Source organism: Plasmodium knowlesi, assembly GCF_000006355.2.
Source record: "Plasmodium knowlesi strain H genome assembly, chromosome: 6".
NCBI lineage: Eukaryota > Apicomplexa > Aconoidasida > Haemosporida > Plasmodiidae > Plasmodium > Plasmodium knowlesi.
In genome coordinates this window covers 596,735-623,705 of record NC_011907.2, presented here as the reverse complement: position 1 = coordinate 623,705, position 26,971 = coordinate 596,735, and the positions used below count along the sequence as shown (strand labels likewise).

Sequence of the window (26,971 nt, the reverse complement as noted above, 5' to 3'; positions counted from 1 at the left end):
AAAGTTTTTTTAAAAAAAATAATAATAATAATAAAAATACGCGAATGGAGGGTAAATGCTTATAACCTCCTCGTCAGGCATAATTTTTTTTGCACGTCGTGCGGTGGAGGTTCCTCTGCGGGAATTTAGTAACTCTTAACTACCTGCACGAATTAGTAACTCTTCACCATCTGTTCGAATATATAAATGGGTGCGTGCTGCTCTACATCCGTCTCCTTTGGTTTTTTCGATTCGACGCCACATTCCTGATGATAGCCCAATGGTGAAAATAAAAAATTAAAAATAATGTGGAACGGGTTTTTTTCTGATATGCATTTCCTCCTCTTCCAGAAGGGATCGATATGTATGTATCACACTGGCAGCATTTTTTTTTTTTTTTTTTCCGCTTCTTTGTAGAAGCAAGGAAAAGGAGGGTGGAAAATGTAAGAAAAGCTACTGCCGCCAATCCACATATAACGCCCATGCTAGTGTTTACGCCCTGGGGTGAAACCGCGCAACCATGTGAATTTCCACATTTATACATATACGCACAATAACATGCGCGGGAAGGTTCCCCCTTTTGCATGGCGGAAGAAAATATTACCTCGCTCTCCTTCGTCACGGATGTGCGAATTACCTCCTCTACCTGCAAAACAAAACAAAAGGGGTCAGGACAGATGGGGACATGAATGGATAAATATAGCATGGAGCAATTTTTTTCTTGTAGCTCCTTTTTGTGCCATGATGAAAAAAGCATTCACTTAAACACAGGGAATGGCGTTCACGTATCGTTCACGTGTGACGCGCTCTATGTGGATTTTCCATGTGGCCAATTTTCTGTCGCCCTCATTACCGCTTCACCCGTTAGAGGTTCCCGTACACACGCTCGTACATCCTCTGTCAGCTGCGATAAGGGGAAGGGGGTGGGGGAAAAAAAGTGCAATACATTTCCTGGTGAAGAATGCGATAAATGGTGCATGGGTCTCGCAGTTGGCGTCTCCACGGTTGGGTCACCACTGTGTCACTGTGTCACTCCGGCCTGGCCTCATCACCTGATCGTATAGCCACTGCTGGAACTTCACCGGGAAGAGATGGAAAATGCCAAATTCATCCAAAGGCAACACATATTTGACGTAGGCCCCCAAGTCAATTCGCCTCTTCTTGTGATAATGCAAAATTAAATTTCGTATTTTTTTCCTTATCTTTGGCTTGCTATAGCCTGTCCTGTACATGTAAAATAGGATCAGCATCAGTTGCTCACCGGTATAGTGAGTTGCATGTCTATTCATGTGATTAAACAGCTCAATGTAATGCTTCTTTATGCGAACTTTATTTTTGCACATAGTTATGTACATGTCGAGGTAGTTGTTGGCCTTCATACGTGGTAAATTGGACAGTGCATCATTCATCATTTTGTTAAATAAAAGATGGTCCTCCCCCTGGTTTGCTTTTTCCCTGTCCCCACTTAGATCCAAAAAATAATTGCTATGTTTAAGACACAGCACCTGGAGAGAAGGCGGAAAAGTCTCACAATTCTTTGCAACATATTCTTTCAGACGATTTTTTATTTCTCTGGGCATTTCTCTTCCAACAAAAACGTGACTGAGTAGTGTGTACTTTAACAGGGAGGAATCAAGAGCGCAGTTTTGCATTATGTACGACATTTGCATTTTAAAATAAACAGGTGAATAAACATCGAAACAGCTAAAATAATGTAGAAGGGGGGGGATATACTTTACGTCTTTTTCGTTCTTGCTAAAATTATGATTAAAAAGAGAAAACAGATAAGTGATGAACTTTTCGTGATGCGTGTTCAGAATTTTGTTTTCTTTTTTTTTTGGTGCACTTAAAACAGGATAATATAAAAGGTAAAAAATTTTCATCATTCTCATGTTATACTTTAAATTGTTAAAGATGGTTTTCCAATTATTTTTCGTTTCATTTGAGATGTGAAGAAAGGAATGATCGCTCTGTAGAGCCATGTTATTTATCAACCGATCTGTTTGTTCCTCTCCATCTTCCGAATTATCAGTTTTTGTTTCCCCTCCGTGTAGTTGTCTCACTTCGTCCGCCTTGCAGTTAATCAGCTTATCATCGTACAGGTACAATAGCACTTCGTTCATGGTGTTGACAAATTTGTCTATATGGAGTTGGCTGTACTGACTCTTCCTGAATAAGTTAATTTTTTCCATGATGCTGCGGGGTTCCTGACCCACGAAGCCATCCTGTGCACCCCTCTCATTTGCAGAACGCGCAAGAGAGTGATAATTTTTCGCGAGCAAAAACAACCCAAAGAGGAGGTCATCTTCATTTATGTATTTCTTCCCGTTGTTAAAAATGGCACAAATTTTAAGCAACAATGGGGGCAAAAAAAATACTCCATTTTTGGAATAAATCAACAGAAGGAAAATAAAATCCTTGATGCTCATCTCAAAAAAGCAATTCTCAATGTAATTCTCCACGTAGTAAATATCCTTGTACGTGAATAAGCCATTTTTACCTTTGTAATAAAAAAACAGGAGAAATAACTTGGGACACGAAAAGCACACATTTTGTGTGTCGTCCCCTTCTGCAACAGGGGAGTTACCCTTCCACTTACTATCCTTCCCATTAGTTACAAACTTCATGTTGTTGTATACAAACTTGTCTATAAGCTCATTCTTATATTCCATTTTCCAAAACACTCGTAAAATGTTCACCATGTTCGCTGCGTTCATACTTTCCTTATTGTAAATCACCTGAACGGTTAATATATTTTTTAATTCCTCATCCATGTACTTGTGGTATTCGTATACTGCCGGCATCAACATGCACAGGTCATTCCCCTTTGCATTATGTAGGCATTTTTTTAAGTTGTCAAAAATTAACTTTATCATGTTTTCCACGAAGAGGTGGCTGTTCGCCAGGCGTCCAGCGGAATCGCCTACATTTGCCTCGTCCCTCTGTGTGTGCAGCTGGTCAGGGAGAGATTTTTTTTTTTTTTTTTTTTCCACCTGCACGGTGGAGTTATCCATTTTGGCTAGCTGGGCAAAGGACTTGTCGTCACCCCGTTGAAGCGATACCTTTGTCACTTCCACTTCTTCTTCTTCCGTCGCCGCGTTTCCCCGGTGGAGTCTCCTCAGAAGGGCTAACAATTTTACGTTGTCCAGAACAGATAAGTCGAACTTGTTCAAGAGCAAAACGTTGCAGTGATAAAGTACGAAGGGCCTCAAGGAGAAGGGGATCTCGAAGGCTGTTCCCAATATTAGCAGTCTCTCCAAGGAAGCAATTATTTTTTTATTTGTTAACCCTTTATTTTGGCTGCTCTCTCTCCTGAGTATGCGAATGAAGCTGAGCAGGATGTCCTTAATGTTATCTCGTACGTCGGGGAGAAAAAGGAATACAAGTTCCTTGTTTGTTTGTTTTTTTTTCTTCAAAAGTAAATGTGTGTAGAAGTTGTACAGTAGGTAAATTGTGTCAACTGCGTGGAAATTAAAATGAAAGTCCTCCGTGAGCTGTGCATGCCTTCGTACGATGTCGGGGGCGAAAGAATTCGCACGAGTCTCATCCATCTGCGCACAACTACCTAGCATATCCTCAGTGTGAGTTGGAAGCTTGTCATGTGCGTCGCCAATGTGACTGCAATAATTATCTGATATGCCTTCTTCCCATTCGTATTTCGCTGCAGATACATCACCCAGGGGGGACTGGGACAACAACCCCTTGTTATGCGAGTTCTGTGGGGAAGAGTTATCTTCCATGGACCCCCCTTTGGCGCGTAACATATCACCAAGCGTGGCTATATGTTTTATGTAAATATAATTCATGCTGTACAGATAAATGACATCTTCATCTACATCATAATGGTAAGTTTTCCTCTCTGGGCAATATTTCTTCCTAAAAAAAAACTGTGTGCATATATTGATGCACGTGTTAATGTTGTCTATCTGCGTGTAGTACAGCTCGCTATCAGACTGAATCAAGCCATACATGTAACGTATGACCTCCTTAAAGAAGGAAAAGACATTTCTCCTCATGTGGTCACTTCCTCCCGAATGGTGCCGTTCACTCATGTCGTAGTTAAAGGCAATTCTTTTCACAACGTCTACAGAAAAAAAGTGGATATTCCCGCTGACGTGTTTTAGTAAGTTGCTATATTCTTCCATCATATTGAGAGTTTTAAGGATATCTAAAAGGAGCATATAACTCTTAATGCTCACGAATTTTTTTTCCCTTCCTTTTTTCTCCCCTTCAATCACGGGGGCATTTTGCAGGTATTCATTCACATATCCCCAAACGAAATTAACATAGTACCTCACACGATCATCACATGTATCTATTTTGCCCTTCACACATAATATGTACAAATTTTTAATAACCTGATCAATGTGTTCGTTGTGATTACCTCCCCCGTTGGAGAATCCATGTTGCTTGTCGCAATTAACATGGGAACCCTTCAACAGGGAATTTATCTCGTGTATTTTTTCATTGACGTAGCTGTGGTTAAAAATCGAATTGATGGAGTTCCCTTTCCTTGTTAAGAATTCCTCATCAACTATGTGGTCATACACCACAATTTTTCTGCCGCTGAATTGGCGGCAGGCAACACCCCTCCCATTTATATTCACTTGGTATGTAAAAACGGATGGCCAATATGTCAAATGTTTGCCTGGCACAAACCGCCCTGTTTTCCAGCATCTCATTCGGGGAGCCTTGGACGTTGTGTTTTGGGGGAGAATCGTTTATCTAATGCGACAACATGCCGCTTATAGTTCACTCGCCCATAAGCTTACACATAATTTTTTATTTTTAACAAAAACTACTCCACTCAAGGGTTCTAATCATATGTTAGAGAGAGGGGAAAAATGTTGGCTCCTATATCAGTTCGTTATTACCCTATTGGTAAAGCAATCATGGTGCCAAATTTTTTTTTTTTTTTTAAAATTCAACAAAAAGTTGTACAGATTGGGCGGAAAAAAAAATACACAGCATGTAGGGGACCTACCTAAGAGCATTCACCCGCAAAATGGGATATAAGTACACACGTTTTTTAGCGGTTCTATGTGGTGCAGGGTGAGGGTCGTTGCGTCGTGACCATGGGGAACCTATTCCGCGCTCATAGGATGTACCTGCCATCTACAAGGGTATATACTGCACTTTGTTGACCGTTGCTAATTGGCGTGCATATTGTAGCATCGCGCTTTCGCTTCATTTACTAGGATTTTTGCAGCTTCATTGGTAGGAGCCCTGTTAAGGAGCCTACCTTTAGAGTTCACGCACACATCGTTTGCGGAACCCAGTTAAGGAATTCATTTTTAGGGAACCTCTTCTGTGGAAATATCATATTGGGCTGATGTATTCGCCTAATTATGGATATTTTTTTTTTTTTTTTTTTTATATTTTTTTTTTTTTTGTGGAGGTTACGATGACTCGCGTTTATTTTGTTATCCTATTGTATTCACAAACGATTGAGCGCTACTTTCCGTGGAGAATTATTTTTAGGGGGGGGGAGGTGAAATATTGTTTTTCCCCGTTTTTTTTTTTTTTTTCTCCTCGTCCTCTCTTCATTCCTTAAAATTGATATCCATGTAGGTGAATGTCATCGTGTTGAAAAAACGAAATTGAAATTCCCCCGCAGATTACGTATGCACATGTAGACACAACACATACACACAAACAGATGCATGTCAGATGAAGAGAACAATCAATCGTCACAGTAGCTATTGTCCAGTTGGTATGCTGAAGGAGGCAAATAATTGGCACACGGTGCATACAACACATGTGTAACGCGTAATTTCCAAGGGGGAGTTGTTTTCTTCGCATCACATGGTTCGCCACTTAACGTTAGTGGTTTTCCGCCACATCTGTGGTACTTCGAACTGAATAACCGTAGGGGCATGTCATGAGGGAGAAATGAAACGAGTGAAGGCGGAAAAGGCAGAGGGATGCTGTTTTTCACCAATAAATATGATTGTAAAAAGTGTGGAGTTTTTTTTTTTTTTTTTGAAATATCCTAAATTGTACTCACAAGCGTAAAAACAAACTTATGGCTACATTTCGACGGACAGAAAAAAAAAAAAAAAAAAAAAAAAAATACAGGCTCGGCTTGTCATGCGGATGTACAGCGCACTGCAAAGAAAAAAAACGGTGAACAACGTTGCATTGGGGTGAGTTTGTTTCAGGTTTGTTCCGTTTCAATCAGTTTGTTCTTTTAACAACTTTGCTGGACCTGCTCACTTTTTTTTTTTTTTTTTTTTTTTTTTGCTTTGCAACCAATGCGGTAAGCGCTAACAAAAACGTGACAACCACTGGTACAAGACCAAAGAGATCGAAAAACTGCAAGGAGAGGGAAGCAAAAAGGAAAAAAATACATTAAGGAGACTGCGCCAGGGCCACCACCATGACTCGGATGTCGTCAAAGGCGAAGGAACTTCGTCGCAAGGGGGGATCCAAAAAGGGTCACCGAGGCTAAATTGATATCAACAGTGAGAGAAATAAAACAAAACAAACAAAAAAAATAATAATAATAAGAAAGAAAAAAACACAAAAAAAAAAAAAAAAAAAAAAAAAAAAAAAAAAAAAAAAAAAAAGAATAAAACGCAAGCGCCGCATGATTTCCTCCGCGGTTGTCCGAACAGCCCAAGAGGAGATGGTTCTCCGCAACAAGGGGGAACGTTGCGACCCAAGGAAGAGGAAGGCGCAAGGGGGTGCGGTCCGCGTGGAGTTGGCGGATCGCTGTTGCCAGAATGACTACGTAAAGGACGCCTGTCGGAAGGATGACTCCATGAAGGATATCACTGGTGAGGAGTACCCCCGTATCAACATTGCAACCACGTGTGCGTCTCCGTGTTTGTGCCAAGTGAAGGGTTCCCTTGAAGAAGGCCCATCATTCCTGATGCTCCCAAAGAGCAGCACGAAAAGAGAACCGCACAGTCACACCGCACACCTAATCACTCCCATGCTACATCCCTCCCCACAACTGCGTGCAGAGTACCAGATGAAGGAATTGACCAAGTTGATGGAAAAATATGACGTCCGAAAAAACTTCGCCTGTTTCGGAGGTGCCTTTAGCAGATTCGCAAACGAAACCTACACATTTACACACAGACAATTCAAACCACATCTAGGAATACACATGAATACTTACCTATTCAATGACTTTATCTTTATGAAGAACTACATAAAAATTATTAAATTCTCCAGATGGCATATTCTTGTATATCTCTCAGATAATAAATTATATGTCTACAAACACAGTCGTTACTTGTGGCATTTGGACCATTTCAATGAATGGAAACCTTTGCCTATTCCGACTGCCAATGAAATAAAAGACATACAATTTGTTTCCTGTAATTACAAAGGAGACATTCACTTTGATGATCCAAAGGGATCAAATGAAAATCCTAAAAATGATGAGTACAAGTTTTGTTCTTCCACACACCAACATGAGACCATCGACCCGATTCATTTTTTTGGAATTAGCTTAGTGGATAGCATGGACAACTTATACTTAGGGCTCAACACAAATATTAATTCTAGTAGGATCAATATTAAGCAGATGAAGATGATTGTTCCTTCATCTTTTCAGAAGCGGAAGTTGAGAATAAGGACCATTTTAGTTAGTCTACCTGAGCTCACTGAATACGACCTACGCTCTTGTACCCTCTATTTGAAGTACGCATCTATATTCGAACTCTCCTATACACGTGCTCATAACGGCACTGGTCGAAAAAGATTCAACTTCTCCAAGCAGAGGATAATCAACACGGACGGAGCATCTATGGTTAACCATTCCGGGGAAGGAAATACATTGCATGCGGAAAACACACAAGGGGAAATTAACACAAATCAGAGATTCAATGTGGAGAACAGAAAAGGGTCGGGAAAAAAAGAAAGAACATTGCAAAGGGGTAGAGGTTACCAAATGGTAAGATCTTCACCAATGAGGGAAAACAAAACACGTGGTTCCTTAAGCAAAACCTCCTCCCGTGGAATCAAACTCACCGGAAGTGTGCATAACCAAAAGGAAGAATCCGCCGCGCATTCGTTGGACTCTGTGGTGGGTGAAATACAAAGGGGAGAAGACCATAATGATAATGTGACTCTACAACATGCGAAAAAGAAAAGGAGAATTAACCATGCAGAGGAGGGTACTCTTCCTGGCCAGGTGACTACCAATTTCTCCAGCTTAGGGAGAGGGGCAAAAAATGGCACGATTAACCCGTCCAACATGGATGATTCACAAAATGCAGACACCTCTGAGCGAGCTACCAAAAAGAAGCATCATTTCATTTTCATAAAAACGTCCAACAATTTGAAGTTCAAAAAGAAGCTGATACGTTCCAAACCTAAGGTGCTGTTAAGCGGCACGTCGTGCGCACATGGGTGTGTATTGTTTGAAAATAAGGAAATTTATTTTTGGATTTTCGGGAAGGGGGAATCACCTGTAGCAGATTCGATGAATGCAGATGAGGTGGACATGCCGAACGAATGTGCTGCATCCAAGGGAAGACAAATTAAACGATTCATTTTCAAAAAATTGGAGTACCCCAAGGTGAATATTATCGACGTAGTCTACTGCAACAACACGTACATTATGCTATCGGAGGATAATATCCTATTCATTTTAAAGTTCCCCTATTTGCACACCCTGAGAGCGGTGAATTTTTTTTTCTACCTGAACAACTACCTACCGAAGGGAGTGAAACCTCAACGCAAAAGTGCTGTCCTAACTCTGGAGAAAATTAGACACTCCAATTTACTCAAAATGTACCTTACAGATTACATATTGGTGACTATCCACAGCAACAAGGATATTTGCTTCACCCCCTTTTTGTTTCACAGTGTTTATAGCTATATAGACTCCCAGTATATTGACGTCCTTTCGACGAAGTATGAGCAGCAGGTACGTCTCCTCCCCGGGTGGTCACTCCACTTGAGAGGCCACTACTGAATTGGCTGATCTAAATGATCGCTCAAGCAGGAGACCATACGTGTTCCTCTCAACATTTCAATTAGCAATCCCCTTACGGGGCTCCCGAACTCACCCTTCTTCTCTTCCACCTTTATAGGTAACCGAACTGATAAAGGATCTGGGCAAGTTCTGCACACGCGGTTTAGAAAATCAATTTTCGCACGAGGAAAAAATCATGTACCCAAATTTGATAAAGTACAAAATGATTCGCACCTGTGCCCAAAATAAAAACTGCTTCACTATTTACGTAAGCCCGAATTCGCTAATCGTGTGTATATATAATTTGTTCGAGTACTATGAAGTACTAGACACGTCCATATCGAATTTTTTGAGTAAGTATTACATTATGTAGTACGATTTCGACGTCGTACGGACTTCTCCCTTTTGCAGTTAATCCCTATCTCTTTTGTTGACTTTGTTTGTTTTCCTTTTACATCATGTTTTATTTGTTCTCCTTTTTTTTTTTTTTTTTTTTTTTTTTTTTTTTTTGCTGTGCTTTAATATGCTTTAATGCGTTATACTTCTCTTTGCTGTACTTTATTTTGCCCTCCCATGTTACATGTAAACAGACCTGTCTTCTGCAACACCATTTGTTGTCCCCCTTTTTGAACACACACATTTTTGGATAGCCGTCCCTCCCTTGTTCAAGTACGTGCGATGCGTATGATGTATGCGGGGAAGGCCCACGTTACAGTGATAGAAAAGGAAACAAGAAAGCACAACTGTTTAAGACTTTGGAAGATGCATATTTAAAATTCTGCATCCACTTGTATATTTTCGTCCTCTATTTCTCCAACATTTATTTGGTGGTAATAGTACCCAAATGGGAGAATTTTGTCTGATCAGGAATTGTTCTAAAATGGCTATTTTTTCTTTTTTTTTTGGGAGGGCAATAAAAAATAACAGGGCGTATAGAACAAAATAGCCATTTCTCGCCTTGTCCAATTTTTTTTTTTTTTTTTTTTTTTGAACAGGTCATGCAAAAAATTCACAAATTTATATACCAACAGTGGTGCTTTTTTTTTTTTTTTTTTTTTTTTTTGGTTCATAAATTTTGCGCTAATAGAGAAAATATGTTTGCGGGGTTTGGGGGCAACCAGATTCAAGGCGGCACACGCAAAGGAAAAAACAAAAATGTACAACTGTACAAATGCGTTAACAGGTAAATAGGTAAATAGGTAAATAAGTAAATATGTAAATATTTAAATATGTAAATATGTAAATGTATAAATCTGCATAGACATGTTACACACACAACTAGCTTTTTTTTTTTTTTTTTTTTTTTTTTTGTGGACGGATTTCCTTCGCACACAAATTATAGTACTTCGATCTAATGCCAAGTCAAACTTCAACCAAATTATGTCTACTTTTCTTAATTCACCTGTGGGGCATAAAAAATGTGCCTTTTTTTTTTTTATTTTCGTGAAATTTGTAATTTAAATAAGCAAGCTCGTCCACCTGTGACCTTTCTGTGAAGCCCGTTATTTTTCCCCAGCAGGGCGCTTAACGAACGCAACTGTTCGGAGTAAATTGGCGCAAACAAGTCCATCACCCGAGTTCTTCCCAATTTGTCCAAATAAATGAAACGCAGACAGAGTACAGCCAACTTAACTGAAATTGGATTGTCATCGTAAGTCTAGATGATATCCGCGTTTAGTTTATCTTTGTCCCGTTAGAAGATAAGTGGACGCATAAGTAACTTCGTCCTTAAAGGGGATACAAGCTACAAAACATGTAGAAGAAAGAAGTGCCTATTAAAAGTCACACTTTGCAGTTAAGTGTGTGGTACCTCCCTGTGCACATATTACCGCTCTTCTAATTTTATCTTATTTTTTCATGTTACAGATTTCTTCCTCTCAACCTTGCGTGTTAAGTTATGCACGTGGTTGTGCAGCAAAGCAACTGTGTTTTCCTTCCCATTTTTTCTAGCAATAAAATTTGAATAGCTGCGTAACCATGTGCGACAGTATTTGCAAAAATGAAAAGAAGTATGTCTTGGGGCCTGCCCCCTCGCCTTGCACCACTATGGAGGACTACGCCGTTTTTGAAGTAGGGATTCCGCGCGAAAGGGGAAATCCGAACACGCGCCTCTGTGTGCGTTTCCGCCTCCCGTGCAGCAGTGTCAATTTGTATACCCAATTACAAACTAATTCACGTCCCAACTGACAACCCACTTACGCCCCAGCCCGCAGCAAACCCGGTTATAAAGAACATAGTGCAAGAAACTACAATCCACGTGCCCAAAATAGAGTACAAGGAAAATATCGTCCACGTGCCCAAAGTTGAATACAGAACATACCCCGTCGTCAAGGATGTGGAAACACCCATATATCGAGAAAGGTACAGGTACAAAGACGTCCAAGTTCCCCAAAAGAAGTTGAGGGTCAAGCCAGTGTACAAAGTAGTAGATGTGCCTCAGTACAAATATGTCAATAAGTATGTGAAGAGAAAGTACAAACGATTTCAATATGTACCAAAGGAAGTCCCTGTACCTTTTAGACCCAGGAGAGAAATTTATACAGAAATCCCCATCCGTAGATATATCCCTCAATATATGGAAAATGGTCCCATAGAACCAGACATGAGTTATAATAGTGCTTATAACCTCCAGGGAGAATTACCCCTCTTTGAAGGGTATAATGACAATTTTTTAAATATGTTGAATCCGTTTAGTGGGTATACAAGCAGAAAGAAAGATAACTGCTTTTTGAGCTGCCTTTGTAATGGGAAGAATGAGGAGTCATTAATGCACGAAATGGATCCTCTGCTTTTTAACGATGCAGTTTATACACACAGTAGGGGTAACATGTACGACATGAGGAGTAGCTATGAATTGCCCCCCGAACCGTACAACACATTTGCCTATAATACTTGCCCACTTGTTATACATAAAAAGGAAAATAATTTTTATGACAGAATGATTGAGACAACGTCTAACTTGTTGGCGACAGCTGGGGTAGCTCTTGTGCTGGCGGGTAAACTGGGTCTGCAGGGCATATCTCTTCTCGTGGGGGGTGCTGACAAGGGGAGTCATACAGGGGGCGGTGTTGGGTCTGGCGGTGATCCGTATATGCTTGATGGGGGTAGACGTGACCCGCATAAAGAGAGGAAGGTTAAGGAAAAGCAAATTAAGAGTCAAAGCGGAAGAAACGCCACAAAAAGGGCAACCAAATAGGGAGATTCTACACTCTACCAAAGTAGAAGAAAAGGACAAGAATCTCGAGAAATAATTAAAAATGACCTCATGTTGCACAGCCCCAATGGAAAATTTCTGGTAATTAAGCTTGTGCAGAAGAACTCGCAGCATATGCACTGCGCATATTCAGACATCGTACCATGGCACTTAATTTGGACCACTTACACAAGTGAGACGAAAACGGTTAACGCGAGTTTCGTCAAAAAAAAAAAAAAAAAAAAAAAATCCTTAAATATTATTCGATTTATAATATTTAATGAATTTTTCTAACCTTTTTAACATTTCACGTTAGATTTTACATGGCATTAATTTGTATTTATTTTATGGCGTAACTCGCGCGTGTTACGATTTATGTTTCCCTTTTTAATTATACCAACTTAAACCAAGGGGCGTTCTACACCTACCATTGCTCACGCATCTGTCCTTATATTTTTTGTGTGTATCATCCTTCAAGAGAAGCTTCAGGTTTTATTTTCTGTTGGCACATTTCGAGTTAGCGCAGGCTGGATTGTATATGATGTACAGGTGAAATGTTTCCTGTAATGACAACGGTTAAGGTCCCCCCCCAATGAACTGGAGCCCCAAAGTAGGGAACATCACAACTCCAGCTTTATCACTTTAACGTGTCTGGTACAATATATGTGCGTCTTTTTAAAAGAGACAACAACCCTTTTATTCTCCTTACAAAAAAAAAAAAAGAAAAAAAAAAAAAAAAAATAGCTAATAATGAACAAAATAACATTCATGCTTGTTAAAGCTTCCTTTGGTGTGGAGAAAACCATTTCCATTTTAGCGGATCCTCCAAATAGGAAGGACCCGAATGGTAGGGGAGAAAGAGATATAATGTTTTTCCTCGATACTGTGCCGCCAGTTGTACCTCCATTTAGCACACCTTTGGAAAGGCAATTTTTTCTATAAGGCATTTTTTACAATGTTACATTTTCACGTGAAGTCCGTTTTAGCACACCACGTAAATTACCCCAAACCTTTTAGCCATTAATATACCTTTCTTCCGGAGTAACATAAGTGAGTGGATCTGCAAAAATGATGTGACATTATATGATATGTTTGTTTTCTCTCATGTGTGTGTTTGCGACGCGGTGTTATGCATTATGGTTATACAAATGTTTTTTCACTTTTTTTTTGAAAATGACAAAATAATTTTTTTTACACCTTTATTATTGCGCTTACATTTGTTACTCCCGTTGGCGAGGTACATCAATCAGGCGCACCCACTGCTCATGAAAAAGTATCATCACCGTTCGCTATATCGTGACGCTATATTAAAAAAAAAAAAAAAAAAAAAAAAAACTAGCTGGTTGTTGCCCCCTTTTTTTTTTACCCATCACTGTGGCGGGCAACTTACGCAACTTCTCTCACACCATTTTCGGATTTGTTCCTTGGTCGCCGAAAGGTTTTAAATGTTCCAGAAATGCGCTCATGTGAGCATGTGCATTATATGCACGTGAATTTTTTTAATTCCCTCCCCCCCCTCCTTGGTGCTTTTCCGCTTCGCAAATTCGCCACATACATGTACATGTGCGTGTTACATATGTATCATTTTTTTCCCCAACGAATGAAGCTACTGGTACTCAGTTTCTCTGCGCGTAAATATGTGAGAAGCACAGTACGATACAGTATATATGTCACTTTTTTTTTTTTTTTTTTTTTTTTTTTCCATTTACACTGATTTGTTTATAATACCCGTTCGCCCTGTTAACGCACGTGGCCTTTGCGCCCCTTTGGAAGTTTTGCCAAGATTGAAAACACAGAGCTGAACTGTTGGCGCAGTATCAGTGATACGAGTGTCCGTACAACACATAGTCCAATTGAAATCTATAAATATCCCCGCGTGTATATCAGCTCTGCAGCCCCGCAAACATGTTGGGAAGGGGCCTTGGGCGAGAAATGCTTAAGCGGGTCGCTGGACACCCGTGTATTATCCCCCAAATGGGTCATGTCAGAAACGAAATGAAGAACACGAACATGTTTACGAAAAGAGGCGTATCCTTTTCAAGAATACATTTAACACACTATCTGGAGGATTACTATACGTCGGCGGAAATTGCGACGAACATGGTATCGCCCATGTCTGAGTACGTTTGGTGGAGCTGGCTTTTCCTGCAGGTGAGGAAGACACCCCCCCCCTGATTATCATGTGTGCCCACCCCAAAGGAAGGCGCCTTTTCACATAGTAGATGTGCCAACTGCATCAAGCTGCTACTTTATAATTTTATTACTACCTTTTTTTTTTTTTTTTTTTTTTTTTCCCTTTTGCAAAAATGAGCAGGCCACCATAGTCTTTGGCACCTTGTTCCATTCGAACTATTATTTCACGGGTAAGGCTCTGCCCAAAGTTCAAGGAAACTCACAGTTGTGTGAAGATTCATGGTGAAGTCTTCTCTCCACGTGTAGTTTGGACCGATAGAAGACGACCCCACACATGGAGAGAATACCTCATTTAAAAAACTTTTTCAATTTTTTTTTTATTTCACTCCAGTGTGTAGTGTTATCACATGCGTATCCATCCCGTGCCCCGTTTTTTTTTTTTTTTTTTTTTTTTTTTCATGTAATTTATTCTTTTGTACAACCGTGAGAAACCTACGATATATTGTTCGAGCAGAATTAATGCTCGAGAAGAGGTTCGCCTCGATATGTAACACAGTACGAACACTTCTGTGGAGGGAAATGTAGTTGCTTCAATTGAAAGTCTACTAACGGTGTGGGTCCACTGGGCTGGAAAAATGGAACTTCCCCATCCAGACATGTTCCTGTTGGTTAACACTTGTTCAAAATGGTGCGCATGGAAGTATGTGTTTGTATGTCTGTGTGTGTATGTGCTGGTGCTGGGAGGGTACATAGAGCAGCCAAATTCGGCTGGCCCATTTTGACGTCGTCGCTCTCGCAGCCCAATACCAATAGGGCAAAAGGTACACTTTCGCAAAGGGAACAAAATTTAAACTCAAATGAGAGAGATCCCTCAAAGCAGTTTTGCAAAAGCAGAAGACGCGATACCACCAAATGGAGTGAAACACGAAAAGGAAGAATGTCCCAACGTGGTTAACAAAAAAAAAAAAAAAAAAAGGGAAAAAAGGGGAAGCTCATTAGTGAGACTTCACAGAGGAGCATATTTTTTGCGGAAAAAAAAAAAAAAACCAAAAAATAAAAAAAAAAATGGAAAAAAATGAAGTGTGCAGACGGAGGGGTGTGTATTGATGACGGTCTTTTCTTCTTCAATTTATGGTATTAATTTGTTTGTTTTTTTTTTTTTTTTTTTTTCTTTCCCACCCTAGCTGCTTTTCCCTCATGCAGAGTGCCACAGAGCATCCACAACATAGATCAGTAAATTGGGACGGGAAAAAAAAAAAAATAATAAATAAATAAAAGAAGGAATTGTTTCTGGCGCCTCGATGAGGGAGGCATTCCAAATCACTTTCTATGTGCATCCCACCCGAGGTACTTCCTTATATCTTCATGCACACACAACATTTGTGTGGTGTACTGTGCAGAGGATGCCGTATTAACCGAGGGCCCAAAACTCATCCTCGTACATAGACTTGCTGTTATCCCTAGCCTTCATATCTTCATTAAATATGACTTCGAAATTTTCATTCTTTGCTTCTTCATTGAGTTGCTTGTACTTGCCATTGTACAAGGCATAGCTAGCGGCACTTCCACTTACGAGAAAGAGAAGACCCATTCCACTGGCAATGTATGTTTGGTTAAACTTTGGTGCACCTCCACTTCCCGTTCCTGCATTGTGTTTTTTTCTCCACTCATTTTTGCTCTGTTCATGCTGATTTCCTTGTTGTTCTTTGAAGCTCTGTCGATGCGTATCCCCCTCGGCATGGTTCTTATTTTGGCCTTCCCCAGGAGTGCTTGAAAAATCGTCAAACTTATGATCTCGGAAATTCTTTGCTCTTTTTGGTTTACTGAATGGGGCTGTGTCGCTTTGGTCATCTGCGGGGTTGTGGCTGCTCGGATCATATGTTGCATCCGTTTGTGCTCCATCACTATTAATATGCGGTTCATTCAGTTCATCTGGGTTGGGGGATTTCGCATGGTTCTCGCTCGCATCATCTGCAGGGGGTGACGCTTCAGAGGGGGTTGTGTCTGTCAACATATCGTTGTGCTCCTGTGCAGTCGTGTCCACTTCGTCAACATGTGCGAAACTTTCTCTCATGCCTTGCTGTTTTCGTTCCCCATGTGAATTCCTTTCGAGGAAAACCGGTTCGCTGTTATCGCCTGTGACGGGTAAATTGCTTTCTTCCTCCAAAGTCTCTTCGAAGTTGTCTCCTTGCTCATCATCATAATTGTTAAAATAAATGGTGGTATTATTTCTTGCGTTTTCTTCGTTCGAATTGTTTGGATCACAATCCTGATCTTCCCTAATGAAAGGACAGTTAACTATTTTTCTGTGTCTCTTTCCATTTTGACAAGCAGACCATTCTCCCCAAATGTTACACATCGTGCAGGTCATCTTATCTGTTACGGATTTGTCCGTTAAGCATATCCTCGTGCTAATTCCATTCTTGCAAGGAGACCACGAATCCCATTGTTCGCATCTTTTATCCCTAATGAGCTCGCAGCTTATATGTATCAAAGAAAAGAAGAAAATATTTAACAATAATGACTTGAAGCTAGCCATTTTAGTTTTATTCCATTATTTAGCAAAAAAAGGAAAAAAAAAAAAAAAAAAAAAAGAATTGGCTTTTTTGTTGCAATTTGGCTATCCTGTTCAGGCAATCTCGATAGCTAGCTTAGGAACACACACATAATTGTGTAAAAAAAAATCGGCGAACATCCACACAGGAATGTTAAAAGTATATGTGCAAGTGTGCACGTAATTATGAACACATCTATGTACGCGGTGCTTGCGCGAAGGTTAACAAATGCGACTTCAAGCCCTTCGATTGCGCAAAACCAAGGAGATTAAACAAGGCAAGAAGCTACCAACCGAAGAAATTGCTATAAAAAATTAAAAAGGAACAAAAAAAAAAAAAAAAAGAAGAAGAGAAAAATGATATTTTTCTATTCCATTGATGCTGCTCTAGTAAACTCCTTCAGCAACAACAATTTGCTATTCACAATTCGGGTGAACAATGAAAAAGTTTGAGCAGTGATGAGGATGCAAAAAAAGGAAAAAAAAAAAAAAGCGGTTAATACGAATGTAGCGTGCAGACGGATAGTCGTTCTACACGGACAGTCTTTTTTTGCAAAATTGCATTGTCATATGCAGCGCAACTATGTTCCTCTTTCTTTCTCATCAATGCTTGGGAAATGTAGAAAAGCTAAAAGAACATCGGCGGGAAAAACAATGTACTGGTAAAATGTGTGTGCACGGAGCGTTACATCGGGTAAAGAGCAAAAAAAAAGGATGGTATGATATATTGCAGGAGGTCATAAAAAAAGACTAATGAAGTTTTCACACCGAATGGTGCTTGGGCATATTGATCAAGTGGATGTGTTTTTGGTAGCGCAGAGGCACCAGATGATGCTCACACGTTTACCGAGCCCGCTCTTACACCTTTATGTTTCTATTATTCCCCTTTTTACTCAGGCGTTCACGTACGCGCGAGGGAATGCATGCCCGCGATCATCTGAGGCGGGGGTGTGTGCATTTGCGTGAAGGTGTGAAGCGCTGTGATGGAAATCTCAACGTGCGAAATGGAAAAAAAAAAAAAAAAAAAAAAAAAAAACAGGGGAGTATAGAAGCGGCACTTAAAGAAAAAAAGAAAATGTAAAAAAAGGTAAAGTGACACTTAGTAACGAAACGCGAGCACGGAAAAAAAAAAAAAAAAATTTAGCCCAACCTGTGCGCAGCGAAGTCTCCGCCTCTCCAGTTTAAAGGTTTGTTGCAAAGAGTTCCACGAAAATAGCTGTAACTCGCGGGTTTACAAACAAAAAGTGAGGTGAAGAAATTTCACTGCTGATGGAACAAAAAAAAGTGGTGACAAAATAGTGTGAAGTTCAGTTAAATTTTAATAGAGAGCATTGAAGATGCAAATGGGTGAAACTCACAGGAGGTTGAAGTTGCCTTCCCGAATAATTAATTAGTAGAGTTCTTTCTTAATTTAAGAAAAAAATAAAATGAACACACCTTAATTTGTAGGGACGAGGTAATCACTGGTGTGTTGCACATTTCGAAAAATAAAATTGGGGAGCAAATGATTTGGGAATTTGATAAATGGGCAAATTCGAAAAATGGTAAATTGATCACGTGACGAAATGCTGATGCATGATATTTGTAATTTACTAAATGGTAAACCGCAACTTGACGAAAGTTCTGAAGCTAACGTCGGGTGAGGTCATCACTTAAAAAAAATAAGCGAACTTGTCAGCCTATTCAGATTGCTCGGTAACTTCGTTAAAAGTGGCAGAGAAGCCATGTGTTCAAACAGCATGTAATGTCGAGATATAGTAACATGGAGATTCTTCTATTTTTTCTTTTATTCACTTTTTTTTTTTTTTTTTTTTCATGACTTAATTTTCCATTATAATTTATTTAGCAATTTTTCCTTTGCATGCGCCATGTAGAAACAGCTGCATTTTGTATGGTGTGTGTTTCCTAAGGAAGCGTGTGTAATTGCGGGTTGTTTAAAGAAGGGATTTAAAAAGGAAATGGAGGGATGCCTCAAAAAAGGTCACCAAGTTTAAAAAGAAAAAGTCACATAACAGATTTAAATTAAATTTACACAGGACACAGTTACGTGAGCAAAGGGGATCTTGTTCATTTTTTTTTTTTTTTTTTTTTTTTTTTTTATGTACCCTTATTTACAAAAAAATTAAGAAGCTAGCCAAGTGCGAATGTGTAAACTGGCTTGATCTGCATTCATCTTACAAGAAAAAAAAAAAAAAAAAAAAAAAAAAACAACTATCAATTGAAATGTTCCCCCCCAAAAAAATTAATAATTCAACACACCAAAAAAAAAGAAAAAAATATAATTGAATTAATTCAATATATTAAAGAAAAAAAAAAGCAAAAAAAGTAAAAAAAAGAATGGTTCTTTTGATTCTTATATTGTGTAAACTGTGCGATTAGTTATTTATTCCTTACCCCAGAGGAAGGGGGGAAGGGGGTGGGAGAAAAAACATTACACATTCATATATGTTACATTACATATATATATATACGTATATGTTCATTTAATATGTTTACATCATCACATTCCGCATTATGTGCTTACACATTGCAATGTTACATGCGGCGTCGGTATTATATTCTTCCATAACGAATATTTCTGCTTTGTCGTGTATTATATGGCTTCGTGGATGCTGGTGATGGTCGACGTCGTCGTTCTCCATCATCATATATGGTAGAAATATCGGTGGAGCTACCACCTAAGGTGGACGATTCCCCACCACCACCACCGAGGGTGGTGGAACCATCACCACCTAGTGTGGAAGAATCGTCTCCTAATGTAGAAGAATCGAAGCCGTCAAAGTGTTGCTCATTGTGTCGAAAAGTAGATCTTCTTCCTCTTCTGTTGTTGCCGTTATTGAGTCCACCGAAGAGGGATTTTTTTATTCCATCAAATACATCAGTATACTGAAAAAAAAAAAAAAAAAAAGGAAGGACATGTATACATATACATATACATATACATACATATACATATACATACATATACATACATATACATACATGTATATGTACATATGTCTATATATGTGTATATCTATATGTATATGTAGGTATATATATATGTATATATGTATATGTAGGTATATATATATGTATATGTATATATGTATATGTATATATATGTATATATATATGTATATGTATATATGTATATGTATATATATGTATATATGTATATATGTATATATATATGTATTTTTATGTATATATGTATGTATATGTACATATATGTATGTGTATATGCATTTATATGTATATTTATGCGTATTTATGTGTGTATGTGTGTATATGTATATATGTATATGTATGTATGTACATACATATATGTCTATGCATATGTACTTACTTTGTATAAAAGTAAGCCGACAGCTGGTAATGCTACAGAAGCTAATCCACCACCAACCATGCCTCCTACACCACCGCTACCACCACCAGAAGATGAACCGGAAACAGAAGAACTGTGACCGGAAGAACCTGAGGGGGTTGTACATGTTAATTTTGCTAGTTCTGTTTGATCACAGTAATTTTTACCATCACTTTCGCCATTGAACCAGCTACAATATGGAGTACTGTTATATTGCCCATTCTTGCAGTATGTATTTACCGCTTCACATGCGGAAACAATGCTTTTCAGGTGATTCTTATATTCCTGATTGCATAGACGCCCCCCCGACCCTACCTGCTGCATTATTCCAGCATGGTCCTTGTAATAGTCGTACACTTCTTTCGCATTGCTAAAGAAGTTCTTGTCCATTTTATCAGTACACAGAATGTCACAATCCTGACCGGCATACATTTCCGTCAATGCCTTCTTTATTTCTTTCACAAGACCACAAAATGAATCAATTTGTCCCTTCTCCGCAAACAATTGTTCCACCAACCACAAGTAAAAGAAATCGTATCGTTCCTTCTCCTGCAGATCGCACCTATCCCCCATGCCCCTAGTTACAAGACACCAAGCACTTATAATTTTCTCTCTACATATCTCATCACAAGCGTACCCATTTAGTGCACTTTTCAACTGAGTCTCCGTACTTTCCATGAGCTCCTTATCACATTTATCTTTATCTTCACCATCTCTTAATTCCTTGTATATCATTTTGGACGGTAATTTTCCTAAATGGTCTTTCTACAAATGCAATTAAGGCAAGAAGTGTGAAACATCCACATATACATATATGTATATATATACACATATATGGAGTCTGTATATATATACTGACATGCACTCCCCCATGACAGTATTAGTGAAATTGTACATAAGTCGTATATGCACATTCCCTCTGAATGAAGATGTCAAATGTGTGAATATTAAATGGGAAAATGAGGATGTTGTTGTTGAATTCCCCTTTTGTTCGCTTTTTTTCTTTTTTTTTTTTATTTTTGCTCTTCCTTCTTATTCCTTTTCTTCTCTTTCTATTCCTTTACTCTTTCTTTTCTGTTCTACTTACTGTAAGTGGTCCCGACAGATCACCCAGATCTGAGAGGGAGTTTTCTCTACATTCCGATTCGTCCCTATGCCCTTTTGACGTGATGGTGCATGGTAATTTCGGTTTCCCATTAGTCTCAAAATGGTTTTTATATGCTCCCGTAAAATCTTTACACCATGGATCACTATTAGCATTAGGTTCATTACAATTACCCTTCACCTTTTCATATGCTCTCTCTGCTGCTGCTACATATTCGGTGCATTCATCCTTACACAAGTGCTCTTTCTGCCCCTGATCCGAGGATGCTTGTAAAGTATTGAAATTGTAGGAGTAATCGAAAATTATTTTATAGAGGTCGAAAATACTTTTGCCAATAAGGGGGTATAAATTTTTACAATTCCTTTTCTGCATTCCACTCCTAAATTGAAAATCCTCCAATCTTTTATAGACCGGATCCATGACACTATTAAGATCAAGATTTGTTATTTTAAATTTGTCCTTTAATAAATCACCTAACCAAAAATAAAAAAAGTGGCACGAATCATAGTAATCTGTTGAATCACTCACTGCTTCTGTGCTCGCATGGCAATACGCTTCTACAATTTGCCGGGCGTCATCCTTATTCGACAGCCATAAGTCCATTGTTCCCATCAGATTATTCACTATGTTTCCATTCTTAGTTTGATCTCCATGATTTGCAATGCAGTTCTTCTCTTTTCCGAGTGCCTCATATTTCTGCTCGGATGGTAACTTCCCTGAACATTGGTCCGTTTTCTATAAATGTAAGAAATTAATTAGGAATAACAATGAAATATATATATATATATTTATGTATGTTCCCCCAATAGTTTATTCTATTATGCATAAAATAGTTTGGTATATATATATTCAACTATTAATGTGGAATAGATAAGGGTCTAAGGCGAAGGGGAATGTGAAGGAAAGGAAGAAAGAGAAGGGAAAGGAGGCAAAGAAAGGTCTTTCCCATTCCCATTCCCATTACCCCTCTATATTCCATTCACACTCTAAAAAGTCCATCCTCCTCCTTTGGGGGTTCAACCATTTCCTTATTAATTTTTTTTTTATTTCTTACTTTTCCACCTGACATTTTTCCCTTTAATACTTTTCTTCTTATTATATTCTTCTTTCTTCCTTTTAAAGGTTCTCCCTTTTTTTTTCCTTTTAAAACATTCCTTCTTTTCCCTTTTTCCTTTTAAAAATTTCCTTCTTTTCTCTTTTTCCTTTTAAAAACTTCCTTCTTTTCTCTTAAACCTTCCTACTCTTCGCTTAAACCTTCTTTCTTCCTCTCTTGAACCCTACTTCTTGCCCCTTTAAAACTTCATCCTATTTTCCCTTAAAACTTCTTTTCTTTTCTCCTATCTTTTATCATTCCTTTTACTTTTATTCCTCTTCTTCCTTTCTCCTTATTAATTTTTTTTTCCTTTTCCTTACTTTAACATTCTTTACCATCTAATTTTATTTTCCCTCTTTTCCTTTCCATCTATGCATTTTTTTCACATTTTTCAATAATCCTTTTATCTATTCCATCCTATCTTCTAAATAAAATATCTTCCCCCCTTCCATTATTATCATTTTTTTATCTACATTGTTAAAAATGAATGACATATATATATATAGGTGCCATTCTCTATTATGCACTAAACGTGATCATCCTAATTCACTATTGTAAGCTTATATATAATAATTCATCTAAGTTTTCGGCTTTCAAGGTTCAGGGTTCCGGTGTTTAGGGTTCACATTTTAACTTCATGTGTTATAGGTTATTAAGGTCATTTTACTAATATATAGGATACATAAAACGATAAAAAGCAAATATATTAAATAGGATCGTAATTCTTAAAATCTAAGACCTACCTCCCTTAAGGCTAAACCCAATGCATGAACCTTAAAACCCTAAACCCGGATCCTTCAACTCTGAGATCGAGATACCTAAACCCTGATCCTTAAATCCTAAATCCAAAATCCTAAATCCAAAATCCTAAATCCAAAATCCTAAACCCTAAAACCCTAAACCCTAAACACTAAACCCTGAACCCTAAACCCTGAACCCCGAGTTCTGCACGCTGAACCCTAAACTTATACTCTACAAACATTAAACCTAAACCCTGATGCTACTATCACCATAACCATAAACCCTGATATTACGGTCACCATAACCCTAAACTCTGAACCTGCATTCACCCTAACACTAAACCATGATCTTACATTCCCCTTAACCCTAAACCTTGATGCTACTATCACCATAACCCTAAACCCCGATCATACATTCACCTAAACCCCAAACCCTGATCCTACTATCACCATAAACCTAAACCTTGATCCTACATTCACCTTAACTCGGAGCCCACTTTAATCCTTAACCCGGAACCCACTTTAATCCTTAACCCGGAACCCACTTTAATCCTTAACCCGGAACCTACTTTTATCCTTAACCCGGAACCCACTTTACATTTAACCCGGAACCTACCTTATCTTTAACCCGGAACCTACCTTATCTTTAACCCGGAACCTACCTTATTTTTAACCCGTAACTTACCTTATCCTTAACCCGGAACGTACTTTACCCTTAACCCGGAACGTACTTTACCCTTAACCCGGAACCCACTTTTACCCTTAACCCAGAACACACTTTTATCCTTAACCCGGAACCTACTTTACCCTTAACCCGGCATCTACCTTATCCTTAACCTGGAACCCACTTTAATCCTTAACCCGGAATCAAATTTTACGCTTAACCCGGAACCCACTTTTATCCTTAACCCGGAACCCACTTCTATATCCTTAACCTGGAACCTACCTTATCCTTAACCCGGAACCCACTTTTACCCTTAACCCGGAACCTACCTTACCCTTAACCCGGAACCTACTTTTATCCTTAACCCGGAACCCACTTTACATTTAACCCGGAACCTACCTTATCTTTAACCCGGAACCTACCTTATCCTTAACCGCGGAACACATAACCAAGCCATTTCCGCATATTCTCGTTATTCTGTATACATCTTTGGTGTAAAGTGTATGTATGCTTTTATAACGTTGTTTGTGCCTACACGTATGTAAACACAATTTTTCCTTGCGTCGGATAAGTGTGTGTTTTTCCTTTATATTTTGCGACCTTTTGCAGCTGTAATATATTTCATCATACACCTTCCTTTCCTTTTCTTTTTTTTTTTTGTTGTGCGCTGTCAGCAGACATCATTTATTCGCGCGCTTATTCTATTTTCCGCAAAAAAAAAAAAAAAAAAGAAGAAAAAATATATTTTTCGCAAACAGAAAAAGAAAAACGAAAAAAATATATTTTTCGCAAGCGGAAAAAGAAAAAAGAAGAAAAAATATATTTTTCGCAAGCGCAAAAAAAAAAAAGGACAAAAAAAAGAGAGAAAAAAAATGTGTTCTTAAAAAAAAAAAGAAGAATGTTTTTTTTTTTCTTTTTCTATAAAGAAAAAAAGTGTCCTTTCACCAAAAAAAAAAAAAAAAAAAAAAAATAATTATAAGGTGGGGGGGGGGAAGAGTATGATGAGGAGGATGAAGGTGATGAGAAGGTTTTCAGGGTGTCAGAAGTTAGATTCCGCGTTTAGAAATTCAGATTCCGGGTTTAGGAAGGAGGTTGTAGGGATTTTAGAACAATGCTATAGGGGTGTTAGAATAAGGTTGTAGGGGTGTTAGAATAACGTCGTATGGGTGTCAGAACTCGGATTCCGGGTTTAGGAATAATGTTGTAGGGGTGTCCGAATAAGGTTGTGGGATGCAGGGAATCAGATTCCGGGCTCAGGAGTCAGATTCCGGGTTCAGGAGTCAGATTCCGGGTTTAGGAATCAGATTCCGGGTTCAGGAGTCAGATTCCGGGTTTAGGAGTCAGATTCCGGGTTCAGGAGTCAGATTCCGGATTTAGGAATAAAGGTTTCGGGGTGTTGGAAGAAGGTTATAGGGCTGTTAGAACGGGGTTTCAGGGTATAGGAATAATGTTGTAGGGGTGTCCGAATAAGGTTGTGGGATGCAGGGAATCAGATTCCGGGCTCAGGAGTCAGATTCCGGGTTCAGGAGTCAGATTCCGGGTTTAGGAGTCAGATTCCGGGTTTAGGAGTCAGATTCCGGGTTTAGGAGTCAGATTCCGGGTTTAGGAGTCAGATTCCGGGTTTAGGAGTCAGATTCCGGGTTTAGGAGTCAGATTCCGGGTTTAGGAGTCAGATTCCGGGTTTAGGAGTCATATTCCGGGTTTAGGAGTCAGATTCCGGGTTTAGGAGTCAGATTCCGGGTTTAGGAGTCAGATTCCGGGTTTAGGAGTCAGATTCCGGGTTTAGGAGTCAGATTCCGGGTTTAGGAGTCATATTCCGGGTTTAGGAGTAACGTTGTAAGGGTGTTAGAAGTCAGATTCCGGGTTTAGGACAGAGGTGTCGGGGTGTTAGAACTTAGATTCCGGGTTTAGGAGTAAGGTGTCAGGGTGTTCGAACTTAAATTCCGGGTTTAGGAGGAAGATTTCAGGGGTGTTAGAAGTCAGATTTCGGGTTTAGGATGAAGGTGTCAGGGTGTTAGGACTTAGATTCCTGGTTTAGGGGGAAGTTTGTAAGGGTGTTAGAAGTCAGATTCCGGGTTTAGGACAAAGGTGTCGGGGTGTAAGAACTTAGATTCCGGGTTTAGGAGGAAGTTGTCAGGGCGTTAGAACTTAGATTCCAGGTTTAGGATGAGGGGGTCAGGGTGTTAGGACTTAGATCCCGGATTTAGGAGGGAGGTGTCAGGGTGTTAGAAGTCAGATTCCGGTTTTAGGAGGAAGGTGCCAGGGCGTTAGAACATAGATTCCGGGTTTAGGAATGAAGGTGTCAGGGTGTTAGGACTTAGATCCCGGGTTTAGGAGGAAGTTGTCAGGGCGTTAGAACTTAGATTCCAGGTTTAGGATGAAGGGGTCAGGGTGTTAGGACTTAGATCCCGGATTTAGGAGGGAGGTGTCAGGGTGTTAGAAGTCAGATTCCGGTTTTAGGAGGAAGGTGCCAGGGTGTTAGAACTTAGATTCCGGGTTTAGGAATGAAGGTGTCAGGGTGTTAGATGTCAGATTCCGGATTTAGGACAAAGGTGTCAGGGTGTTAGGACTTAGATTCCGGGTTTAGGAGAAAGGTCTCAGGGTGTTAGAACATAGATTCCGGATTTAGGATGAAGATTGTAGGGGTGTCATAATTAGGATTCCGGATTTGGGATGAAGATTGTAGGGGTGTCATAATTAGGATTCAGGGTTTAGGAGGGGGGTTTTACGGTATGAGAGTAAGGTTGTTTGGTGTTAGAATAAGGTTGAAAGGGTACAGGAATAGGGTTTTATGGGTTTTGGAAGTCAGATTCCGGGTTTAGGAGTAGGGTTCCGGGTTTAGGAGTAGGGTTCCGGGTTTAGGAGTAGGGTTCCGGGTTTAGGAGTAGGGTTCCGGGTTTAGCTTTAGCTACTTTAGGGGGGGATTGGAAAAACTCCTCGCAGACAACAACTGGATACTATACGTCAACCACATGGTAGTAATCGGATGGTATGAACCGGATGGTATGAACCGGATGGTAGGAACTGGATGGTAGGAATAGGATGTTAGGAAGCGGATGGTATGAACCGGATGGTATGAACCGGATGGTATGGACCGGATGTTATGAACTGGATGATATGAACTGGATGGTATATGACCGGATGGTATGAACCGAATGGTATGAACCGGATGGTAGGAACCGGATGGTAGGAACCGGATGGCAGGGAAGCATCCCAGCATCCCTCCCGGGAG

At 39.4% G+C, this 26,971-nt stretch overlaps 6 protein-coding genes across 6 annotated transcripts; 3 read left to right on the top strand and 3 right to left on the bottom strand.

Annotated features, from left to right (window-relative positions):
* Window positions 1-152: 152 nt before the first annotated feature.
* PKNH_0613800 (conserved Plasmodium protein, unknown function) lies at window positions 153-4,661 on the bottom strand (the record flags this gene model as incomplete). Its single annotated transcript, XM_039113581.1, has 4 exons — window positions 153-245; window positions 584-625; window positions 833-883; window positions 1,032-4,661. 4 exons carry the CDS (start codon window positions 4,659-4,661, stop codon window positions 153-155), a joined length of 3,816 nt encoding a protein of 1,271 aa, XP_038969538.1.
* A 1,907-nt stretch (window positions 4,662-6,568) lies between these two features.
* Window positions 6,569-9,284, top strand: PKNH_0613700 (conserved Plasmodium protein, unknown function; the record flags this gene model as incomplete). Its single annotated transcript, XM_039113578.1, has 3 exons — window positions 6,569-6,758; window positions 6,948-8,863; window positions 9,030-9,284. 3 exons carry the CDS (start codon window positions 6,569-6,571, stop codon window positions 9,282-9,284), a joined length of 2,361 nt encoding a protein of 786 aa, XP_038969537.1.
* Window positions 9,285-10,888: 1,604 nt separating this feature from the next.
* PKNH_0613600 (inner membrane complex protein 1m, putative) lies at window positions 10,889-12,107 on the top strand (the record flags this gene model as incomplete). Its single annotated transcript, XM_002261771.1, has 2 exons — window positions 10,889-10,981; window positions 11,118-12,107. 2 exons carry the CDS (start codon window positions 10,889-10,891, stop codon window positions 12,105-12,107), a joined length of 1,083 nt encoding a protein of 360 aa, XP_002261807.1.
* Window positions 12,108-14,009: 1,902 nt separating this feature from the next.
* On the top strand, window positions 14,010-14,523 carry PKNH_0613500 (uncharacterized protein; the record flags this gene model as incomplete). Its single annotated transcript, XM_002261770.1, has 2 exons — window positions 14,010-14,255; window positions 14,419-14,523. The coding sequence occupies 2 exons, from the start codon at window positions 14,010-14,012 to the stop codon at window positions 14,521-14,523; spliced, it is 351 nt and encodes a 116-aa protein (XP_002261806.1).
* Window positions 14,524-15,648: 1,125 nt separating this feature from the next.
* On the bottom strand, window positions 15,649-16,776 carry PKNH_0613400 (merozoite TRAP-like protein, putative; the record flags this gene model as incomplete). Its single annotated transcript, XM_002261769.1, has 1 exon — window positions 15,649-16,776. The coding sequence occupies one exon, from the start codon at window positions 16,774-16,776 to the stop codon at window positions 15,649-15,651; it is 1,128 nt and encodes a 375-aa protein (XP_002261805.1).
* A 2,568-nt stretch (window positions 16,777-19,344) lies between these two features.
* On the bottom strand, window positions 19,345-22,311 carry PKNH_0613300 (KIR protein; the record flags this gene model as incomplete). The annotated part of the gene is made up of 4 exons (XM_002261768.1): window positions 19,345-19,677; window positions 20,120-20,902; window positions 21,225-21,977; window positions 22,297-22,311. The coding sequence occupies 4 exons, from the start codon at window positions 22,309-22,311 to the stop codon at window positions 19,345-19,347; spliced, it is 1,884 nt and encodes a 627-aa protein (XP_002261804.1).
* Between the last annotated feature and the right edge of the window lie 4,660 nt (window positions 22,312-26,971).